The 24262-nt window shown below is 43.8% G+C and overlaps 1 protein-coding gene across 5 annotated transcripts in view; it reads right to left on the bottom strand.

Moving 5' to 3' along the window:
• Window positions 1–263: 263 nt before the first annotated feature.
• The window catches only part of TMEM131L (transmembrane 131 like), a 170537-nt gene continuing 146538 nt past the window's right edge, over window positions 264–24262 (bottom strand). For all 5 annotated transcript variants that reach the window (XM_050791996.1, XM_050791997.1, XM_050791994.1 and 2 more), the window contains 9 exons: window positions 16529–16653; window positions 15565–15731; window positions 14330–14515; window positions 10572–10650; window positions 9269–9351; window positions 4118–4238; window positions 2692–2780; window positions 1398–1537; window positions 264–673 (listed from right to left, as the gene is read on the bottom strand). In XM_050791996.1, the coding sequence (XP_050647953.1) occupies window positions 398–673; window positions 1398–1537; window positions 2692–2780; window positions 4118–4238; window positions 9269–9351; window positions 10572–10650; window positions 14330–14515; window positions 15565–15731; window positions 16529–16653 (1266 nt within the window). In that variant the 3' untranslated portion in view covers window positions 264–397. The remainder of the gene's footprint in view (window positions 674–1397; window positions 1538–2691; window positions 2781–4117; window positions 4239–9268; window positions 9352–10571; window positions 10651–14329; window positions 14516–15564; window positions 15732–16528; window positions 16654–24262) is intronic.

Genomic DNA, 24262 nt, shown 5'->3' on the forward strand with positions numbered 1-24262 from the left:
CTACTCGGGAGGCTGAGGCAGGAGAATTGCTTGAACCCGGGAGGCAGATGCAGTGAGCTAAGATCGCACCACTGCACTCCAGCCTGGGCCACAGAGCGAGACTCTGTCTCAAAAAAAAAAAAAAAAAAAAAAGAAGTCCCGCTTGTTCAGATTTAAAACATTTGGCATGTCTGACACACTTCTTGACTTTTGAAAGTTCTGACATATGGATGCTTTGCTTTTACCACTGATTTATGAAGTTAAAAAAAAATAGAGCACCCAGATTTCATTAAAAAATTTATTTTCATATAAAAGTGCCAAAAATCCACCAATGTCATAATCTATCTCAATAACCAGTTTACACTAGTAATCAAAACACAAGCCTCTTTATTCACATTGTTTAAAACTCCAATTATTTTCACACATTCCCACAGTAACTCGAGTCTCTAGACAGTGGGAAATTTGCATTCCTATTTGCTGTGGTAGTCCATATGTCCAGGTTCATATAGGCGCGAAACGGGTTGAACCCCGGGTAGTAATCCTTGCACACAACCGCTTGGTTTTCCATGTGGGTCGAATGTTCCGTGGTGGGGTTGATGGGGCAGCAATTTTCATACACGTCACTTTGCGGGGCCCAGATGGAACCAAAAAGTCCAGACATTGGAGACAAGCTTCGGGTGCTTGTGAGGTAGGGCTGAAGTGTAAATGAGGGAGGTAAAATAAGTTAAAAAAAAAAAAAAAGCCTTAGAAAGGTGAATACACAGCAGTGAATACTACAATGGTATTAAGTTACTTGGAAGTTATTAGACTACTCTCAATTTAAATCTGGGTGCTTTAACTCCATGTTTTCTCAAAGGGAAGATTGTGAAACCCTCATCTAATGGGATAAACTTATTTGCAACCCAGGGAAGAACCCACAGGCCAAATACCCTTTATCTGGAAAAAAACAAAAACAAATGTCAAGCGGATGTGAAAGGAGAAGCCGTTGGGCTTCTGAGCAGGGAGGGTGTGCTCACAGGCAGGGAGCTCTGGGACCCTGACCACCCAGTGACCTTCCTGGGACTTTCATCTCTTATCAGTGAAGATCAGTGAGTCCACATAAAGACAGCTGTGTCGCACAGAGGGCTGGCCCATGTTCAATTTTATCTACAAAGGGCCATTGCTTGGTGTATTTGGGGATGTTTTTTCATTTGGGGTGGCCAGAATGTCAATGTCTGCGAGATCCCACCCATCTGATTATTACACGTCGGTTTCCTTCAGAGGGGGGCCAGCCCTGGCTTCTGCGATCTAAAAGAAGCAAGCCAGGCTTTGGCTGGTCCGAACCCAACGCTAAAGCTAGCTGAGACCAGGATTAAGGAAGCACTGGAAACAATTCAGGGCTGCCCAGCGCTTCACAGCACAGGATGCGCAACACTCACTGGAGAGCTGATGAAACTGGCATGTCCCCAGGCAGCAGGCATGTTGGGTGGGGTGTTCCAGGTAGACTGAGAGTTGTGATCAATAAAGTCTGCCTGAACATCTGCAGGACAAGGGAAGCCATTGGCATAGTTCATGTTTTCTACAAAGAACGGGAGAATATCATCACAGGTAAACATTTTCATTGAGAACTGAATTCTCGCTCTCAGGCAAAAAAGCTTTCGAGGCCTCACCATACTACTGACAAGTTACAGACATAAATACTTGGTCTGTGTGGACCAGGAGAGTTGTTGCAACATCATTTTCAAGATTAAAACTGTTTCTCACACAACCTGGGAAGCCCTCAACGTGGAAGGTCTTCCTCCGGGCTTGTTTTTCTCTATTTGATCACTTGATGGGAATCTTTCTATTACACAAAATACATTAAAATACTACTAGAGATCTAAATAGTGTCAAGGTTCTTGCCAGTCTTTAAAATGTTTTTATTACCTGTCATGCCAACCTCAGCCACCTACACATATATCATATGGGCTGATACAGCAATCCAAAACCAAGGACTCCTTAGGTATCATCAAACGTAATGAACACAGACCCTCACAACCATAATAACATTCCCGAAGCACCCCCTTGTGGTTAGCATGGGGCAATGCATGCATCAAAATCTAGGTAAGAATGATACATCCCTTCCCTGAAAAGGCAGCTCCAGTATAAGAAACCATGATCCAACAGTAGTGCACAATAGAGTATTTTCCAGTTGACCAGGGAAATCCTACAGCTCTCATTTTTTTATTATTACAGATGCCTGAGCCCAAGCATCTGCAATTTCCCACAATTTCCCCTCCAAGCTCCTTTCCTTCCTTCTGCAGCACCACCCATGGGCAGAGAAGTAAAGGACATAATAGGATGCAGGCCAATGTTTCTCTTTCACATGGGAATTGACTGCCTAAAGAGAAGAGCAAGCAGCTAAAGCTCCAGCCTCCCAATGGATAACCAACAATGTTACATCTACATGGATCCAAATTACCTAGTTCTACCTAACTGGAAGGACTAAATGGATTAGGGTTATTGTTGAAGCCCCCAAACACCCAAAATTGAGGGCTTTTTGAGGGTCATATAAAATTAGACATGGCATCAGTACACAATTGGATCCACATGAAGCCATTCGACAGTCTACTGCAAGCTCATTCTCAAAGTCTGCTCACTGTTAAAAGGTACATTCTTCTAAGTCCACACACTTCCTGCTTTGACCTTCTAAGAATAAAAGAATGGCATTGGAATTGTCTAAAGAGCCCGTACCTTCTGGAAAGGCATTGTAATCGTTCAGTTCCAATGGACAGTATGCGCTGGAAAACTGGCCTTCGCATGTTGCATTCCAATCAATGAAACTGCCAAAAAAGCAAGCGGTCTAGTTTCAGAAACAGGATGTCAAGACATCAAGTAAAGAAAACAGAAAATGATTTTACTGCCTAGCATCCTAATCACTGTGAATTCCCCAGTTTTGGAAAATAAAAGATGTACTTTCTCAAGTCACAGAATCAAAGGCTTGCTAAATGCTCATCACTAATGACACATCATCTGCAGGATGAATGGCTGGACTAGGAGCACACTTGTTTTTAACCATGCTTGTTAAGTCTAGAGACAGAATAGAGAGCCGTGGCTTTATCAGCACTGTGAAAGAACTGCTCGAATACCTTTGAGTGTCTTTGTGCACATCTGAAGGACTTAAACATGTTCTATTAAAAATGTCCACTCAGAGCAAGACCAACATTCATCTTAGAGAAGTCATAACTATAAAGACTATACTTCATTATACTGCAACCCTACTGCAACCTAGATTCTTATTATAGAAATGAGTTAGGAAATACTATTGTAATAAGCTGAACCAAGAAAATCATCAAATGGATTCTGTGATTAAATATCTAACATTTTCTTAAGACTCCTGAACTGAATGACGTATCAACAGATAGCAAATTTGAGAAACTGCCATTGTGCAACATTTTTCAATACTCAAATTATTTGATCTTTTAAAACTTTAAATGTGGGCCAGGTGTGGTGGCTTCTGCCTATAATACCAACACTTTGGGAGGCCAAGGCAGGAGGACAGCTTGAGACCAAGAGTTCAAGACCAGCCTAGGCAACAAAGCAAGATCCTATCTCTACAAAAAAAAAAAAAAAAAAAATTAAAAATTAGCCCAGCATGGTGGCACACACCTGTAGCCCTAGTTACTTGAGAGGCTGAGGCGGGAGAATTGCTTGAACCTAGGAGTTCAAGGCTGCAGTGAGTGATAACTGCACCACTGCACTCCAGCCTGGGCGACAGAGCAAGACTCTGCCTCTAAAAAATAAATAAACAAATAAATACAATGGTAAGTGTGTTCAAGAATAATGCCACAGAAAAATGAACAGCTTTGCTCCGCTAGGAGTTAGGAATTAGGAGTGTTTTTTCCAAATCTGCCTCTAATACATGAATAAATCATCTTTTCAATTTTTTAAAAATAAGACAGTCACCAGCTTTATTCCTTTTATTTCCTTTCATCTTTCTCTCAAAGACTGGTTTAGTCCCAGTGCAACTCTAAAAGGCAGAAGGAAACGCACAGCTAAAGTACACCGAGGAAGAAGCCTAGCCCTCATTTTTGTAAGGAAACCCCAAGAAATTGAACTCAAATTCCAACTGCAAGCCCTTAGACTAAGCAAGGCACCAATCAGAGAAGTGAAGCTATACCTATTATGAACCGGGGCCGGCTCCTGAATCACACAAGGCATGCCGTTCTCCAGGGTGCAGTTTAAGCTGCTTGTCACACATACCGGCAGAGTGGGCCACAGGTCTCCAGGTGAGTAAAGACCTACGGAAGAGAACAAGGCCTGAGTCCACCCTATCCTCACCTGGCCCTCATCCTACCCTTCCTGTGCCTGCTCTTCCCTCCAGAAAACACTCCCTGATGTCACCCACACATGCTGACTGACTCCTTTTGGGATATAATTTCAGGATATAATTCTGAAATACGGCATATTGTTTTGACTGTTTCTTCAGACAGTGTCCGTTGTCTCTTGACCTGGATAAGAAGATGAGATTCACGTAACAAACATTTAAGGAACTACTTTCTGCAGGACCCCATTAGAGATACTGAGGATACAGCAGAGAACAAATTATATTCAAGTGAGCAAAGACAAACAACAAACGAAGTATAGCATGGCAGATAATGTATGCGCTGTGACGGCAAATACAGCATTTTTTTTTTTTTTTTTTTTTTTTTGAGATGGTCTCGCTCTGTCACCCAGGCTGGAGTGCAGTGGTGCCATCTTGGCTCACTGCAACCTTTACCTCCCAGGTTCAAGTGATTCTCATGCCTCAGCCTCCTGAGTAGCTGGGACTATAGGCACACACCACCACACCCAGCTAATTTTTGTATTTTTAGTAGAGATGGGGTTTCACCATGTTGGCCAGGATGGTCTCAAACTCCTGGCCTCAACTGATCCGCCCGCCTCGGCCTCCCAAAGCGTTGGGATTACAGGCGTGAGCCACCACGCCTGGCCAAATACAATGATTTAAGATAGGATGGTCAAAGGCCTCAGTGAGAAAACAGCTCCTCAAAGACGTGACTGACGTGAGGAAGTGAGCCCAGTGGGTACAGGGAAGTGCATTCCAGGCAGCAGAAACAGTACACAAAAGCCCTGAAGCAAGGTGTGCCTGGGGAGTTCAAACAGCAAGGATACCAGTGTAGCCAGGAAGGAGAGGGGAAAGGGAAAGAGTAGGGGATGAGGCCATAGAGAGCTGATTGGGAGCAGAGAAGAGAGAGCCTGTGGGCCCCTTGAAGAATTTAGGCATTTACTTTGAAGCTACTGGAAGGTTTTGAACAGAGTGACTTCTCCGACACAAGGCTCTAGGGATTTCTCCCATTTCTACACATCTTGTAAGCAGAGGCATTGACAACCTTTCTCCTGGACTATCTTTTCATAGATGTTTGCTAAGCAAAAGCCTTGGAACATGTAGTGTCTCTTTCTGGAGCAAAGGGCAGACATGCTTGTTGCCTATTATAAAAGCTTTGGCATCCCAAAGCTCAGGGTTCTTCTCCTGTAGCACAACCCACTGTGTGTGGCATCCATTTGGGCTGTCTGAGTCACCCCCATGGGGCTCAGGGGAACTCATGCAAAGAGGCTGGTGCTCATGAAGTGGGCTTGCCCCAGCTATATTTCAGCTTTATGTGGAAACATGGCAGCTACCCCTCTAGGGAAACTTTATCTCCCACTCTGCACCTGAAGTGAAGTTGCTGGCTTACTGGGCCCTCAATTCCCAGGGGCTCCCTTAAATGCCTGGGCCTGGCTCACTGATGGCTGGGTCGGGCTGAAATCAAGACAGCACCTACTGGGGGGCTGCAGCTGTCCCACCTCAATGCCCACCATGCAGAAATGAAAAGGAACACAGCCATTTTGATCAGTGGGCAGAACCCAAAGTGGTTCCACAGCTCTGGCTAATTCTGCCCTGATGAACCTTGCTAGGTGTAAACAACTCTTAGGCTATTGCCAATGGCTTAGGTGTTTGGTCTGCCACTTGGGAAGCAACAGATGGGGCAGATTAAAGACATTGTTCTCTGGGGCTCTGAAATGTGAAAATGGATCTTGGCTTCCGATTAAACCTTGGAGCCACTTAAGATAGAGGTCCTTCTGTTCTCCACTGAGACCAGCTGGAATCAAGATACTGATCAGGTCTGCACCATCTAGGCTGCCATTGTTGTTGCCTGGATGCATCATTGCCCCAGACATGGCGACACTTCCAGCATCACACATGGGGCACAAAGTAAGCTTCCTGGAAGGATAACTGGTTCATGCACATCCTATGGGCAGTAATCACTAGGAGGAAGCTACCCAGTTAGAAACGGCTGGTATGGAATTTGCTGATATTAGCTGAAGTGATGGAAGACAGCACCTGGTCCCTGGAAGGCATTTGGATCAGCCTCAACTCACTGGCTGTGGTTGTTACAAATGACAGAATGGCGCCAGATGTTATCCTCGCAGGCCAAGGTGCAATCTATGCAATCACTAATACATCCTGCTGTACCTGGAGTAATGCTTCTGGTCAAGTGGAGAGATCAATTCAGAAACTTAAAGAGAAAGCCGTCTGGCTCTAAGGTAGACCCTGGTCATCTATGGGATTTGTTCAGCTGCTTGGGTCTGAGACTCTGGGGCATGGCTGAGGTCGATACTGCAAAGTGGCCTCATCCTGCTGCGTAGGCTCCTGTGGACAGCCGCTGTTAATAAATGTATGAGACAGACAAAGCAGATTTGGTTCCACCTTCCCTTAGATTAAGAATTGCTTATGGAAGGATATACGCATGTGAAAATCTACCAGAAGCCAAGGCTACGTAGAAATAAGAGGTGTGTATGTTGTGAGACAATTCTCCCTGGGTCTTGCAGGTAAAGCAAGACCTTCTTTACTTCTTACTAGAAGAATAGCACTTCTTACTAGAAGCAGCACTGGCTCCTTTATTCTGACCTATCTGTCCCAGGGCATTTGTTATGCAAAGTCTCAGAAGGAAGAGTGTCTCCCTTTGGGGCAAGGCACAAGTTTGTTTAAAGTCCAACACAATAGAATGAATGTCTCCTGCATATACATTTGGGAGTTGTCTGGGTCAAAGAAAGACTCAGACCTTTGAAAGCAGATGAGATCACCAAGGAAGTGTGCACAGACAGAGAAGAGCAGAGCACCAAGGCCTGCTCTCTGGAGGGCTCCAGGGTCATGAGGTGGGGAGATGGGGAGAAGCTGGGTCAGGAACCTAAGGTCTGCCAGCCAGAACAGAACGTCCAATGTCTGTCACAGGTCAACATGGGGACTGAAAAGACTTAACCAAGCACTCAGCAATGTGCAAAACAGCACGGTTTCAAAAAAGCGATGGTGGCAAAAGCCAGATTACAGGGGTTTCCAGGGAGGACAGGAGGAGAGGAATTTGAATGGGCAACTCAGATAATTCTTCAAAGGAGTCTCCTAACGACAGGGGCAGAGAAACAGAGCAGCCACCGAAGAAGGCAGTCAAGAGAGAGTTTTGGCTATTGTTAAATTTTTAATGATGGGAAGTATTATAGTAGATTTGTGTGCTGATGAGAATGACCCATTAGAGAAAAACTGAAGATGTGGGAGGGAATCTGCAGGAATACCCTTGGAGAGAAGGGTTGCGCTGACAATTCTTCCGGCTGCAACAGGAGAGAGGCGGAGAAGGGCATGACACGGTGGGCAGGTAGAGAGGGCAGTGGGAGCTTGCTGAAGGCCTCTAACCACTTCTCGCTCTTCCAGTAAAGCAAGAAGCAAGATCAAGTAAAAGAATGAGGCAGGAGGCACTGGAACTGTGGTGACAGAGGGGCAGGGCGGGAGGACACAGGCACTATGTGAAGTGGGTGCTGGGGAATCCACAGAGGCAGCTGGCATGGAGAGTGCTGCTCTCCAGCTTCAGTTGCTTGCACAGGAGCAGGTGGAGCAGGTGTGGCACTGGGATAAACCATGGCTGGGGCTTTGCAATAAAGCAACAAAGGAGAGGAGTCGAGGAAATGACTGTAACAATGCATCAGGTCATTTCAGCTGGGCAAGAAGGAAAACATGGCTGTGAGGGAGTACAAAGGGTGATGGGCCCACGGCTTTGCAGGCCACAGACTGTGGACAAGATGTACTCTGTCAGTGGCGCCAAGGTAAAGGCACTTGAAGTACACACACAAACCTGGGTTAAGACACCAAACTGCACGTACATCTCCAACTGCCAGCAAAGCAGAATGGCATATGCTGAAGGGCAGATGCTCGGAGTTTTTATTCTTCCTCACCATTAAAATCCTACCTTTCTCTATTACCCCACAGAAAAAAAGGCAGTACCATCTAAACCGCCCCCACATCTTGCCTTTGCAAATTATGGATTACTGAATTTTAGATTTTTTTAATTGAAAACACTTATTTTAATGGACTAGTCACTAGATTCGCTATTTCTGTTGATAACTGCCCAAGTCCAAAATGTATCCAAGGAACAACATAAAGTCTTTCGCTTTCAAGGGTTAAAATTCTCCAATGTGCAGAGCAGCTTTTAAATTCAGCATTAAATTCTATGACCAAAAGCAAGTACGTGTATTAAAGACACAGAGAATGAAGGTCAGGTTTATCCTGCCATAATTCCTGATCCACGTTAGGCAAGAAAGAAGCCCTAGAATCAAACAGAAAACAAAAGACAGAGAGAGGCAGAGGAGGAGGAAAAGAGAAGAGAAACGAGGGAGGGCTGGAGTTCACCTCCCAGCGGAGCCCCCAGGAAGGAGCGGTTTCTCTCCCACCCACTCCTATTTCCAGGTGCCCCCGCAACAGCCTTCTCCGCAGGCAGAAGGTCTCAGTCCCGATGCCTGAGCAAGGCGGGTCCCCAAGGCTGCTGAGGCTGAATTAACAGGCTTCTAAGACACAGTGAGTTGGGAAGGAAGGGGAGCAGGCCAGGAGAAGTGGTAAGCAGGTGAGGTGCTGCACCCTCAGCCTAGGCACCCTCCCCAACCAGCCTCCTTCCCTTGGGCCACGCATCTCCCTTCTGTACTCTTCTGTCATCTCTGACTAGGGAAGGGTGAACTAAACGCATCAGGAGTCTGCTGTGAGGGGCCTGGGATGATTCCAGGGCATGGGGCATCTGTGCCTCAGCTGTAGGGAGGGGGTTCAGTATCGATGCACAAGGTCAGCTGGGGCCCCAGTGATGCCCATCCACAGAGCAGGTGCCTTCCTGATGTGTGCACGTGTGGCTTGGAGAAGGGGCTGGTGGAGCAACAGCCCTGTCCCGCCTGCTCTGGCTTCTCAAACTCATCAGCCAGGAATACGGATAGCACAGAACCCTTGGCTGATGTCCGCAACAAGAGGTATGCATCTCACCTTTATCTTCTTCAACACCTGTGGGCCTGGCAGGAAGGGTGGGACAGGAAGGCTCTGCGTATTGTGGGAGACTATTCACAGCCCTGTGGGGAAGACAGCAAAGGAGGAATGACTGATTTTTTTCGGCCTAAGGAAATACTGATATTGTATAACCACGTCTGATTGAGTTTTCACTCAATTGAAGTTTTCCCCGAGAAACAGACAGATATAAAAGATGTAAAGTTACACAGCCAGAAAATAATTGAGGAATATTAAATTCCCAAGATCCAGCAAAGTCTTGTCATAATCAACAACAAAAAATTAACTAACATAACTATGGTAACCTGTTGTTTTAAATCTACCCGTCAGCAGTTAGCAGCAATTCTTACTCTTTTGTTGACAACCTCCCCCCAATAAACCCAGGCAGAGCTTTCCTGTGCACTAGCCACGTTTCCCTCCTCACAAACTCACCCGCTTAACTGCATCCTCTGTCCTCTCACCATAAGGGAGGCACCTAAGAAACCAAGTTCATTTCTCTCACTGAACTCTCCTCCTTCTTACCCACCCTCCTTTTCTCTCACTCAATAAAACGTACTTGTTTTGTCCAATGCTGCAGAAATCACCATAGGGCGGAACTGTAAACATGTATCTACCAGGTTCTTGCAACATTTCCTAAATTATTAATGCTTAGTTTTATTTCAAGGCCTAGAAAAGGGTAAATGATTCCCATCTTTATAATAACCACTGCTTCCTCCTTCTACATTCGGAAATAAGGTGTTCTTTTCTGAGACAGGATCTTGCTCTGTTACCCAGGCTACAGTGTAGTGGTGTGATCATAGCTCACTGCAGCCTCGATCTCCTGGGATTAAGTGATCCTCCCACCTTAGCCTCAGGGAGTAGCTGGAAATACAGGCGTGTGCCACTATGCCTAATTAAAAAAAAAAAAAATACTTTTTAGAGATGGGGTTTCATTATGTTACCCAGACTGGTCTTGAACTCCTGGACTCAAGAGATCCTCCCACCCTGGCCTCCCAAAGTGCTAGGATTACAGGTGTGAACCACCACAGCTGGCCTCAGAAAATTAGGTATTTTCTAACGTGGCTATCTGTCTGAAAAAAACAGCAATACCTGAGACTCTCCCACATGAACTATGTTTACTTGCACCACTCCTGAATTATTAATAAAATCAGATTGTACTTTCCTGCATCTTTAAAAAGTTTTCATATTTTAACCTGCAGAACCAAGTACAAAGAAGAAACACACTAATTGGTAGAAAACACAGTACACAAAACATACTGTAAAAGCTGGAAAACAAAAAACTTACATGGGATTGCAGATGTTATGAGAAAGATTCAAGGAGATGGGAGCTTCAGAAGGAAAATCATGTTGTGAAACACCATCTCCTGCATTAAAAGAAACACATTATCACAAGTTTTAGAAAGTATACTTCAACTGTATATTCGGTATTAAAATGCACAGGTTATTAATATCATTAACACATAATGACTGATTTTTCACTTTAAACTGATATTCACACATTTAGTCATTTAATTTTTAATTAAACATTAAACATGAATCACGGAATTATACTACAATTATGAACATTTAGGTGTATTTCTTTACGATCTCTTTTCGTTGTTGTTTTGTTTTTTTTTTTTTGAGACGGAGTCTCATTCTGTTGCCCAGGCTGGAGTGCAATGGTGCGATTTTGGCTCACTGCAACTTCCACCTCCTGGGTTCAACCGAGTCTCCTGCCTCAGCCTCCCGAGTAGCTGGGATTACAGGCACGCACCACTACGCTCAGCTAATTTTTGTATTTTTAATCGAGGTGGGGATTTCGCCATGTTGGCCAGGGTGGTCTTGAATTCCTGACCTCAGATGATCCACCTGCCTCGGCCTCCCGAAGTTCTTTACAATCTCCTTTATGTGTGTGTGTGTATGTATAAAATTGGAATCGTATTTCATATATACATTGTCTTTTGTTTTTTTACACCATTTATTACATTGGGGACATTTTCCTGCTATTATATAACCTTCAAACACAACACTGCATACTATGCTACTGTACAGCAATACTTAATAATTTTCATCATTCTACTAATGTAAGCCTTTGCCTCAAGCAAAAGACACACTTGTAGTTTTTCTTAACTAATGTACCCCCTTTTTTTTTTTTTTTCTGTCAAGACAGTCTCGCTTTGTCACCCAGGCTGGAGTGCAGTGGTGATCTCGGCTCACTGCAACCTCCACCTCCTGCCTCAGCCTCCCGGTAGCCGTGACTACAGGTGCTCATCACCACGCCCAGCTAATATTTGTATTTTTAGTAGAGATGGGGTTTTGCTATGTTGGCCAGCTGGTCTTGAACTCCTGACCTCAAGTGATCTGTCTGCCTCGGCCTCCCAAAGTGCTGGGATGACAGGTATGAGCCACCGTGCCCGGCCTCCATTTTTTAAATCCCACACTGGAATCTTCAGGCTAACCTTCAGTCTTCTGTGGTAGATGCACACGCACAGAACGTATCAGTGGTGTGAACCTTTTCTGGGGGGCCATTAAGACAACAATGTCTGAAAAGGCTGAGTGAGACAAGACAGGGAAAACGCAGAGAACTGCTGAGTGGAATCACATACATGCGGGCACATCCTCTAGGTTTTCATGGCTGCTACTGCACTAGTCTCTCAGACAAGGCTTTCTTTTAAGGTGTCACTGCTGGTGGGAGACAGAAGAAATGGTACAGCTTGCAGGCAGCTGAAGGAAATTCTCTATGGCTTGTGTTCATCGCGTGGAACAGCCCGTGAGGAGAACAGGAGATGAGGCGGGGAGTGCACTGGGATCTGGGGGAAGAAGTCCCACGTTCAAGCCTGTGCTACTGACTGCGTGGTGTCAAAGGATCCAGGCAACCTCTCTGAGGCTGAGTCTTCAGATGACGGTGAGAACTGGGACACCTGCCCTCCCCTTCTCACAGGGTGCGTGGGCATGCGTGAGCATGCTTGACAAATGTAAGGCGCCACACAAACAGGAACTGCACAACCTCACCACGCTTTCTTTTTACTAAGGTTAAAAGTTTACTATGGGCCGGGCGCGGTGGCTCAAGCCTGTAATCCCAGCACTTTGGGAGGCCGAGACGGGCGGATCACGAGGTCAGGAGATCGAGACCATCCTGGCGAACACGGTGAAACCCCGTCTTTACTAAAAAATACAAAAAACTAGCCGGGCGAGGTGGCGGGCGCCTGTAGTCCCAGCTACTCGGGAGGCTGAGGCAGGAGAATGGCGTAAACCCGGGAGGCGGAGCTTGCAGTGAGCTGAGATCAGGCCACTGCACTCCAGCCTAGGCCACAGAGCGAGACTCCGTCTCAAAAAAAAAAAAAAAAAAAAAAAAAAAAGTTTACTATGTTGAAAACAACAGTTAAAAGGAATGGAACTACATCTTCACATAGATGTAAAGATAAAAATAACAATGCTGAGTAGGCCGGGCGTGGTGGCTCACACCAATCCCAGCATTTTGGGAGGCCAAGGCAGGCAGATCACTTGAGGCCAGGAGTTAGAGACCAGCCTGGGCAACATGGTGAAACCCCCTCTCTACTAACAGTACAAAAATTAAACGGGCGTAGTGGCACATGCCTGTAACCCCAGCTACTCAGGAGGCTGAGGCACGAAAATCACTTAAACCGAGAGGCTGAGGTTGCAATGAGCCGAGATCCCACCACCGCACTCCAACCTGGGCGACAGAGCGACTCACTCTCAAAATAAATAATTTTTTTTTTTTTTTGAGTCGGAGTCTCGCTCTGTCGCCCAGGCCGGAGTGCAGTGGCCGGATCTCAGCTCACTGCAAGCTCCGCCTCCTGGGTCTACGCCATTCTCCTGCCTCAGCCTCCCGAGTAGCTGGGACCACAGGCGCCCGCCACCTTGCCCGGCTAGTTTTTTGTATTTTTTTGGTAGAGACGGGGTTTCACTCGTTAGCCAGGATGGTCTCGATCTCCTGACCTCGTGATCCGCCCGTCTCGGCCTCCCAAAGTGCTGGGATTACAGGCTTGAGCCACCGCGCCCGGCCAAAATAAATAATTTTAAAAACCTGAGTGAAAAGAGCAAGAGGCAGAAGGCTATACTGAAGTATGATTTCATTTATGTAAGTTAAAGACTAATAGTCAGTATTTTGTTGATGGATATGAATGTAAAATTTTAAATGGACTAAAAGTACCCAGACCAAATTCATGACCGTAAACAGTGACTCCCTTGGGGAGGGAGAAGTGAACAGATGATTTAAAAAAAAAAAAAAGCAAATATGGTAAAAGTAAGAGTTGTTAGTTCTGGGTAACTGAAACACAGATGCTTCTTTGACCTCTCCTACATCATTAACTTTCTCAAACTTTCTCAAAAATAAGGGACAGCCAATGTTCACAGCAGCATTATTTGAACAAACCAAAAGGTGAAAGTTATCATCCAAGTGTCTGCACATACAATGGAGTATTACCCGGCAATAAAAGGGAGGGAAATGCTGACACATGCTACAATGTTTTTGAGCCTGGAAGACATTATGCTCACTGAAATGATCCAGTCACAAAAAAAACCATATTGTGTGATTCCACTTATATAAGATACCCAGAGTAGGCAAATTTATAGACACAGAAAGTAGAAGAGGGGTGAGCAGGGGTTACAGGGAGGGAGCAATGCAGAGTTATTGTTTCATGAGTACAGAGTTTCAGTTTTGCAAGATAAAAAATTCTGGAGATGGACAGTTGTGATGGCTGCACAATGCAATGCACTTAGTGCCATAGAACTCCACATCTAAGAATCATCGCAATGGCAAATGCTGTGTCATTAAGAATGTACAAATGGAAAACTAAATGCAGAAGCTCTATGAACTATTCTAAGACAGACACTAATAAACAGTGATGATTACGATAAGGGTGGAGGGGAAGAAGGAGGGAGGAAAGAAAAAGAAAGTGAGTAAAGTCCAAAGCAAAGGTCAAGGCCACTGTCCCATCTGTCCTCTGCACTCCTGAAGGCAGATCGAGACTGTGTGGACTGGGTACACGGGAGGCAGAGGAAGGGCCACTGAGAGTGCCTGGGGCTCCGCTAAAGACTCACCGGCTGGCATGAAATGCTGGGCATCCACCACGGGCTTCTTATCTCCGTCAGAGCTGCTGGTGCTGCTCCAGCTCCCCCAGCTGCCCCGGCTGGCACGCACGCTGCCCGAGGAGCTCCCACAGTCTGAGCTGGAATCAGAGCAGAACTTGTCCACACACTTCTTCTCAGGTTTCTGGTAGTAACCCTCTGGAGGAAGAGTGACAGCAGTCATGTTTCCCTGAAACAACTGTCAGCCTCATGATTTCTAACAGAAGGAGAAAGGTGACAGGAGGAGGAAGGCCAAGTTCATCTTCAGCAACCTCTGCTCATCTTGCAAGAAAGGAGTTGTTCATGAAAACTAATGGTTGCACTTTGAGAAACAGTAGGGGATGGGCTGTCTACTCTGCCTATAGAAGGAGCAATTAGGGGCTAAGAGGGTCAATGCCAACTATATAAGCATGATCTAATAATGATTCTAGAAATAACAAATAACTTCTATCAAGAAGACTGAGGCTACTCTATTGCACCAGAGATTCATAGGTGATTTTCCCCCTCTCTTTTAATAAGATGTCCACTAAGAGTTTCAAAATATTGATACGTGGGTGGGAAGACTCTTCAGTAAGACCAAAAGCAACACACGTGTGTCAAGGGAATGAAAAAGAGAGGGTGGAGATAGAAACCAGCTAAGTGTGCTGGCCTGTGTCGTGACATGGGGCATGTGTCTGGAGAAAGTGGGTGTTGGTTGGGAGGGTTGCAACCCCCACCACCCCATACCCTACATGTACTGCCCTAGCCCCTACTATCCTGTATCAGACCCCGGACTCAGCACTGGGTGTCCCTCTACCTACCACTCCCAGGGACACTGCCCAGCAGGCCTTGGGTGGGGCAGCAGCCTGGCTCTGCAGAACTGCTGGACTCAGGTATGGGGATAGCACTATCTCACCTGGCTACTCTCCACTTTCACCAAAGGGAACCCGTCTGCAGCAAGCAAGCATCATTCCTTCAGCAATATGCCTGAGGATAGTTACGACTGGCTAGATTGGGGGTGTGAGGGGCAGCACTAGAGGCCTACTGAGACTCAAATGATTCTTAGTTTTCTGGTCTCACCCTGAAAGGTTTCCACTGGGGCTTTAGTTATTAGCTAAGTTGCCTGTAGAGGTAAAATCATTGAAGTGTCATTTCTCTTATTAGATACTTCCTTGAGCAAACAAAAATTTCAACAGAAGCACCATTTGTAGCTCAGTATCATTACATACCTGCCTCTCTCTGGGCAGCAGGCAAACTGCTTGCAATTTCGGCATCTGCTTTACAAACCTCCCTAGTGCTTTCCTGTATACACCAGCTTCTCACATTGATGTCACTGCTCAGCTCAGACCTCTCAAAGTCACTGCACCCAAGCTTTAGGTCACTCTGTTCAGGAGGCCTGGAAGAGCCACACACACAAAAAAAACCACATCTGTATTTTATCATGTACACATGCAGACTGCCTTTCCATGACTTATTAGAGGTGAAAATATGAATCTGGGACAATAGGAGTCCTCCTCTCTTTGGGTCTGGTGGAAGAGTATGATGAGCAGAAAGGGATACCAATAAGAAAAAGATTTTGTCAGGGAAATTAAGTGTCTTGAAGAAGCAAGGTTTCCAAAGCAGAGTGCCACACTGCCTGGGTTCTAATTCTGGATCTGCCCCTTACCAGCTTGTCAAACCACATACTGTCTGGGCACCTCACTTCCTGCAGCTGTAAGAACCTACCTTCTGCAGGACTAAAGCCAGGGTGACCTGAGGGGTAACTATTCTGTTTCATTATTATGACCCAGGTAGCGCAGGTGGGTCAGCGGCTGAACAGGGAATAGCAGAGACCTGCCTGTGCCCCGCGGTTTTCTCTAGTTCCTGTTCCACAAATGCCCTGTCTCTCATAAGCAGAATGAAAGTCTCCACACGGAGGGATGGCTTATGCTTTTCCCCTAAAAACTACCAAATCTGTTAGCGTTTTATAAAGGAAAGATACAAAATGGTCACTTTAAGGTATTTTTAACAAAATAGAAACATAATGGGAAAATAATTTTACAAACATATTTTAATCTTAAGATATAAACATCTACACTCTCATATTATCTGTATCTAACATCACCAAAGTAAGTTTAAAAGTTAATAGCCAAATGCAAAACTATAAAGTGAAAAACAGATCAAAATATTAAAGGGATAGTAAGAATTACGCACCTCGAGACTGGAGCAACACCCCTTTTCTTGTTCTTTCTACATGTTCGACTTTTATTCCAATTTAAATTTTGTAAATTTCCATCTCTTTTCTCCTGAAGCTTTTTCTTCCTGTAAGGATCTTCTTGCTAAAGACGAAAAAGTAAATGTTTAATGGTTTAAACTAAATACGAATAAAAACATGTTTAAGCGTTTGAAGACCGACTCCATCTGAATTCAGAATGTCCCAGTCTGTTGAAAACTGAGAAGTATGTTTCTCAGCCTCAGTTGGAGCCTTTCCCTCTTTTAAATGTCAGTCATGGTCTATTAACAGACCCAACGGAAGAGGGATTCCCCTTGCCCTTTCAAATTATGAAGTAGCTCAAGTCTTTAACATCTTCTAATACGTATTATTACTCTTCCTTCCATATGTTGCCCCCTTAAAGTGGATTCACTGTCAGTGGGTAGGCGGTGGTGGGAGCTCACACACTGAGACCCAAGGGCTTAAAAGACACATCTCTTCAGGGTGTTAGGTCCTTTCAGGAGGAAGATGTCTTCTCCAGGCACCTCACAGAGGCAAATCCCCTAGATCCAGAAAAGTCCCCTTCCTATTGACTGAAGGATTCACACTTCATGGAAAGCAAAGATTGGCTCATTTTACCTTCTCTTTCAGAAGGCTGGCCCAGCTAGGAATTGTGAAGTTGAAACATACACTTGACTATCACAAATAACTTGGAAGGAGAAAAAGAAAAGGTTTTAGATAACCTGCAATACCTACAAGTTCTATGTCTGGGATATTCAAACCCTCATGCATCTATTAAAGCGATGTGCATACCACAATAAACAAACACTAGAAGCCAAATGGGATTTTAACTGTATAGGCAGTGGAATTATGACATTTTTTATTTCTCCTTTATACACCTTTGTTTCCCCCAGTAAGTATGTATTAACCTTTTTCTGATTCTGAAGGTATTTTAAAAACCTGACAAGTTAAACATACAAAGCCCTATCCTACAGGACCTTATGCTAACTGTTTAAGTTTGAAGCTAAACAGAAGGACATGCAGACTCAGGATTTAATGTTAAACAGACATGCACTACATTTCTTCATGTATTGTTCCTTGGCATATTTCTAACTTGGAAGGGGGGTTTCCCACCCCCTGTCCACTCAAGGGCCAACAAAGGCTTGTCGACACAGCAAGTACTTGAGCCTATCCATCCCTCCCGGGTCAGGTACAAATAAAAAATCAGTCTCTCAGTGGGGTCTGAGAAAGCGTGAGCTGGTAAGCAGTCACTCTGATACTTGGCTGCCTTTCTCAAATCCACCTGGTTGGAACTGTCTTCCTGTGCAAGCGAAAGGGTGAGTACATTCAGGACTACTGAGAGGCAGGACTCGGTGACCAGAAGCATCAAAGAGTTCTCCGTGAGTATGACAAAGAAAAGGAGAATGCAGGACAAGCTAGATTCAGAGGCGTACGACATATCCCACAAAGAGTGGCAGGGAGCACTGGGAGGTGGCTGAGACAGAACAGGCCAGCAATGGAGGCAGCGGGTGGAACAAGGAGGGAAAGTGAGCCATAGCACACAGCAACAGACTTGTCAAGAAATCTGAGGAAGAGCAAAGCACCACCTGGCTGCTTTCTGGTACAGAGGGTCCCAGACAGAGAAGGGCGGGACTAACCAGGAAACTGAAGAGTCACATGGAGCTGCAATTAGGAGCATATCTCAGAGGCTAAACTGCCTAGTTTCAGTCTTGTGGCTTGATTACCAGCTGTGTAACCTTGGGCAAGTTACTCAGCCTCTCTGCCTCTTAGCCTCTCTGCCTCAGTTTCCTGAGTCATCCTCAAAGCACTGTGTGGCCTCAGTTACCTAGCATCTCATAAGCCATTTACATGAAACTTAGTTATCGTCATCATTATTATTGGGTTATTTGGAGGTTTTTTTGGTGGTTGTTTTGTTTTGTTTTGTTTTTACAGACAGGGTCTTGCTGTGTTGCTCAGGCTGGAGTGCAGTGAGACAATCATGGCTCACTGCTGCCTCAACCTCCTAGGCATAAGCAACCGCCTACCTCAGCCTCCGGGGTAGTTGACACTATGGGCAAGTGCCACGATGCCCAGCAGCTTTTTTTTTTTTTTTTTCCTGCAGAGAAGGGGTCTTGCTGTGTTGCCCAGACTGGTCTTGAACTCCCGGGCTCAGGAGATTCTCCTGCGTCAGCTGAACTACTTGAACTAGTTAAGTTTGCTGAGGTCTCTGATAGAGGTGATGATTTAACAGATGGCAGTGTGGACAAAGATTTCCTAAGCTTTACTAAAAAAGCAAAGGAAGAAATCAAAGAAGAGAAATCACAAACTTACTGCACTAAGCCATTCTTAAAGCCACTGTGTATAAGTAAAATCAAATAAGCAATAACTAAGTTTGCTTAGTTTCTTAGCAAACTAAGAAAAAACTCTGATACACAATATTTGATAGAGTTGATATCTTTAACACAAAAAGTGCTCTTACAGAGAATAAAACATTCAAAAGAAAAATGGGCAAAAGACATGAGATACAAATTCATGAAAGAAATATAAAAGCAAAAAAAAAAAAAAAAACAAGAAGAGCTTGTCCAAAATATTTCATCATAAAATAATGTTTTAGAAAAGGTAAATTATAGACTACCTTGTGGTCTCCTCTTTCCATTTTGGTTTAGAAAACACAAATGTGTTTATGATGCATAAGCACTAGGAAATGGCTGGGGAAGCAGGATCCTGTTCACTGTGTCTGCCTCTGAAGTGTGGAAGCAGAACTAGGTTAGACATTTACCTCTAAATTTCTAGAATTTCTTTTCAGTGGTAGCGTTTTGGATGGACAGTTTTTTTGTGTTTTTCAGCCTTCTACAAAAAATGAAGGAAAATGCTCACCCTTTCCTAGTAAGAAAACCAAAACACGACTGCTCACCTATCACACTGACCGAGATTTTGCAACCAATTGCTGCTGCACAGAGGAGAATGAAAGCAGTATTCTCAGACGTGACATGTGAACAAATGGGTACCAACTTTCTGGAAAGCAATCTGTCAGCACACATAGGAGCTTTACACAGTTGATACCTGTGTTAGTCCATTTTCACGCTGCTGATAAAGACATACCTGAGACTGGGCAATTTACAAAAGAAAGAGGTTTACTGGACTCACAGTTCCACGTGGCTAGGGAGGCCTCACAATCACGGCAGAAGGTGAAAGGCAGGTCTCACATGGCAGCAGACAAGAGAAGAGAGCTTGTGCAGGGAAACTTTCGTTTTTAAAACCATCAGATCTCGTGAGACTTACTATCATGAGAACAGCACAGGAAAGTCCCACCCCCATAATTCAACCACCTCCCATCGGGTTCCTCCCATGACATGTGGGAATTGTAGGAGTTACAATTCAAGATGAGATTTGGGTGGGGACATAGCCAAACCATATCAATACCCTTTCATTCTATTTTTTGACATCTATAACAAAGCCTTATGAGGTGCACAGGTAAGAGGAACAAAATTGCTCATCACAGACCTATTTATGAAAGTAAGAAGTTGGAAACACTCTTAATGTCCAACTGCAGGAGAATGATTTAAATTACGGCACAGTTAAATGATGAAATGTTATGTAACCACTGAAAACAAAGCTCCCCATTTAATTTTTATGGAAAATTTAGTTATAATCTTATGGCAAAGTTACAGACAATAATAATTATCTTAACTATTTTAAGATAATAGTTTTCAAAAATTTGCATAGAAAAGAATACGAAAATGTTAAAAGTGGTTTATTCTGGATAGATCTTTTTCTACTTTATTCTTTATGCTTCTATAATAATTATGAATTACTTTTCTAAGGAAAAAAAATCTGCTTAAAAGAAAATAAAAAGCCAAAGCTAGGGTTAAAATTTAGTTTGTGGATTCCAAACCTGGGCTTCAATCTTCCTTGCCAATAAATCCAGAGGAATGTTCCACATGTATCATATAGACAGATTTATACAATTTTGTAAGCTGCAAAATTAGGCTCTAAGAATGTGCAAGAAAAACAAACACTGGGCACTGCACTTGGGAATGTACTTATTGAGAATGATTTTTGCCAAATGAACAACGAAATGGAAAGTATTAATACACTCACAGGATTTTAAAGACCAGTTCTACAAAACAAGGAGTGAGTCACAGAGACAGGAAAGAAATGACAAACCACTGCCCCCAGATCTGCACCAGAGAATCCACCTTGGTTGACTTGGTTGGGGACAACCTTGGGCCACAAAGTACAGTCTATGCCATCCACATCCCTCAGACGGGCATGTCTCCTATGAACTGGCTGCCACCATTAGATGCAGATGTCTGTCCTACACAGGTTTACAGACCAAACAAGGAGGGAGGGTCTCATACAACCACTGAGACCGACAGCAAGAACTGCCTTGAGCTCTAGGGACAGAGGTAAACCGCAACACACATGCCCTCAGGGATCTAATGGTAAAGACACACAGAGAAGAAAGTAACTTGAAGAAATTAAGAAAACTGCCATAACCAAGGGCACAACTAAGCCTGGCACAGACCTAGCCAGGAAGATTTCAGTGCTGGGAAGAGAGTCTGAGATAGGCAATGGCACCCACGCATGTGGCAGGTGGAGGCCAGTGGCAGCACCACTCTTCCTTAGTGCCATCTTGGGCTGAGGGGACCCTGGGATAATCCATTCCAGTCTCTCCTCCCAGCACACAAGGCTGTGCATCTGCTGGAGTCAGTGCATGGCAGCATCAGTTTCTATTTCATTGCAGGGCAACAGGTAAGACTCCAAAGCCCATGTCAAAAGGATGTTAGGTTAAACTCCTAACTTCATTCATTCCCTCCTAACCCAAATTCAATGACTATTTCTGCTCCTGAAAGTGTGCCCTACCCTCACCTTTAGGCCTAGCTTTCTGTATACTTGCTATACCTGCACCCTCAGCCAGTCTGCAAATTTAACACTGCCTCCTCCCCAAGGTTTGAACTCGGGGCCCTTGTCTTTTCTCCGTGCACACCTCACAGACTCCATGTCTAACCTCCAAATGGGTAACCCCTAAATCTTAAGCTCCAGGCCTCACTTGCTACAGAAGCTCTAAGCTCTCCACCTCCCAATGTCTACTACACATCTCACTTCAAAGTTCAGCCATCCCTCTCTGTTGGTAGCGATCAATATTACACCTATCACTTTGAGACTTACTGCTTGTCAATACTTTGTAAGTGTTGCCATTCTAAAGCAATTCTCATATTAACCCATTTAATCCTCACAACTCTTTGAGGTAGGATACAATCATCGTCCTAATTTTGCAGAAGGAGAAAAATGCAGTGTTAAGTAACTAACCAAATATTACAGAATGAATACATGATGAACTAGATTCAAATCCAGAAGAAGCCTGGCTGTAAACTGCAAGCTCTTAACTATGATAACAACATTGCTTTGACAGACATAAAAATGAGCTTATCACCTCCATCAGAATTATCCATTCTAGTCACCCAGGCTTGGAACCTTGGAGCTATCTTTTGTAAATGGTCATGTAAAAAAATGACTCCTCTCCTGTACGCATTTAGTGCTAAGTTCTGATGGTTTTCTCTTCTAAAATGTCTCTTATCTACTTTCCTATCCTTTACTCCTGCTCAAATGTAAACCCTGATTACATCATATCTCCCCGCAGAGTAACAGCCTCTTTGTTAGAAAAGAGCTGGTATCCATTTCTTCCCTGTCCAATTCAATCTCCAAAACATTGAGAATGATCTTCCAATAATGTCTTATATTCACATTCAAAGCATTTACTCAACTACACTGGTTCTATGTAACAGGCATCCTGACAGTCTTTATAAAACTGAATTGAACAATATCCAGTTATTACCTTCAGGAAGTCCACAGCCCACAGGTTGCTTTCAGTTTGTGAACCACTGTCCGCTCCCCCCTCCCGCCCCCTACCAACTCAGAAACCTTCAATAGCTCCCCAAAATCTGCAGAAAGGTCCCAAAGCAGCAATCCTCAGGCCAAATCCTCCAAAACAACTTTTTGTTTGGACAAACGTGCTTTTAACAAATTTGATTCTGAAATTCCTTAGCAGGCAACAATTCTTCAGTTCTCTACGGATACCACCACCTTCCTATTGCTTTCACTCAGCCTATGTCACCATTTGTGTTTCCCATCAAGACCTCGGGAAGAAAGTCTGAACTTTCAATCAGCATTCAATGGCCTTCCAACCTAGGAGGACTCTGTCCTCTCCCTCCCATTACTTCCCCAAAGGTAGCTTCTTCCCAGTCAGATGGCTCCCTAACTGCACCCAATTATGCCTCAATGGTTCCTCCACCTGGGGGCTCAGTGCTGCCCACTACCCACCTTCCCTTCTCTGTTCTTCCACATGCTACCTGCACAAGTTTCCACCTCCTCTGGGAGCTTTCCATGGCACCCTGGCCTATACAGACTTTTCAATCTCTGAAATCCCCTCTACTATGAATCTTGGTGTTTGGTTACACAGAAATCTCTTGTCTTTCCAAACAGACTATAAATTCGTGGTTTGGACTGCTTGCAACATACTTATTTTGTATCATTTCTACTTTATTTGAATTAAAAAATTCATGTTTGTTATAAAGTTTTCATAAAAGAGAAGAAAATAAAAAAGGAAAAAGAAGTAATCCAAAATCCCACCACTCAGAAATAACTAGGGTCTCCCATTATTTTGCAAACCTTATTTGTGAGTATTTTTCTATGAGCCTACACACATGAAAGAATAGCAGTACAGATGATGGGAATAATTTATAACACTAGGAATATACATAATTTTTAACTAAAAATGTAAGGGTCAATTTTATATGAATTTAACGTAAGAAAAATAAACCAAAGTAGAACCAAGGGAACTGCCAAGTTTCAAATAATTATTTCTTCAATACATGCTATATTAATTCCTTAAGGATCTCTCTAAGGTTAAGAAAAAGACTATAAAAATATTTTCTTAAGTTATCACCCTTTTAAACTACACGTTTCATGTTTTCATAGTACTGGCTCTCTACTGAGAAATACTAAAATTAAAATTTATTTTCACCTACCTCTCAATCCCACCTCCTGGTTTTTGCAGATTATATTATATTTTTACTTGGTTAAAGTTTCAATTTTCCAATCTGTTCTGTGGTTATAATTGCCAAAGTTTTAGTCTTTGCTCTGGATATAAAATAGATTGAAACTTCAACAAGAGACCTTTATTATGCCTTCTTTCATCTGAGTGTTCATTTGTACTTCTATCTTGCTTGGCTAAATTTCATTAACTTGATTTTACAAGAATGGCTTATGATTTCATTTGTATTTAAGGATGTCTGCCTGTTGCCTTTGTACTTGAGTATTAACTTGGCTGGACACAATATTCTTTGTTTACATTTCCATTCTCTCAATGATACCACTCCACTGTTTCCTGGTGTTAGATGTTCCTATCGAAAAGTCTGAGCTTAAGTTTGTACTTCTTGATTTTCCTGTCTTTGCACAACTCTTTATGTTTGAAGTTCAATTAATGTAACTAAATGCCTATGCCCAGTATGATGTATCAGTTTTTACTGTTGTACACATTGTGCCCCTTTGATCTACAAATTTAGTTCTTCCCTCATATGAGGAAAATTTTCTTCTATTATATCATGAATACTTTTCTCATCTTTTAGACAGAAGATGATAGATATGAGGACAAAGACAGACAAAAAGCAATACAACTCAGCAAGAGTATGCCCTAAAATATGGATATTCAGTAATAACTGGATAGAAGGAAT

Source organism: Macaca thibetana, chromosome 5 (genome assembly GCF_024542745.1).
Source record: "Macaca thibetana thibetana isolate TM-01 chromosome 5, ASM2454274v1, whole genome shotgun sequence".
NCBI lineage: Eukaryota > Metazoa > Chordata > Mammalia > Primates > Cercopithecidae > Macaca > Macaca thibetana.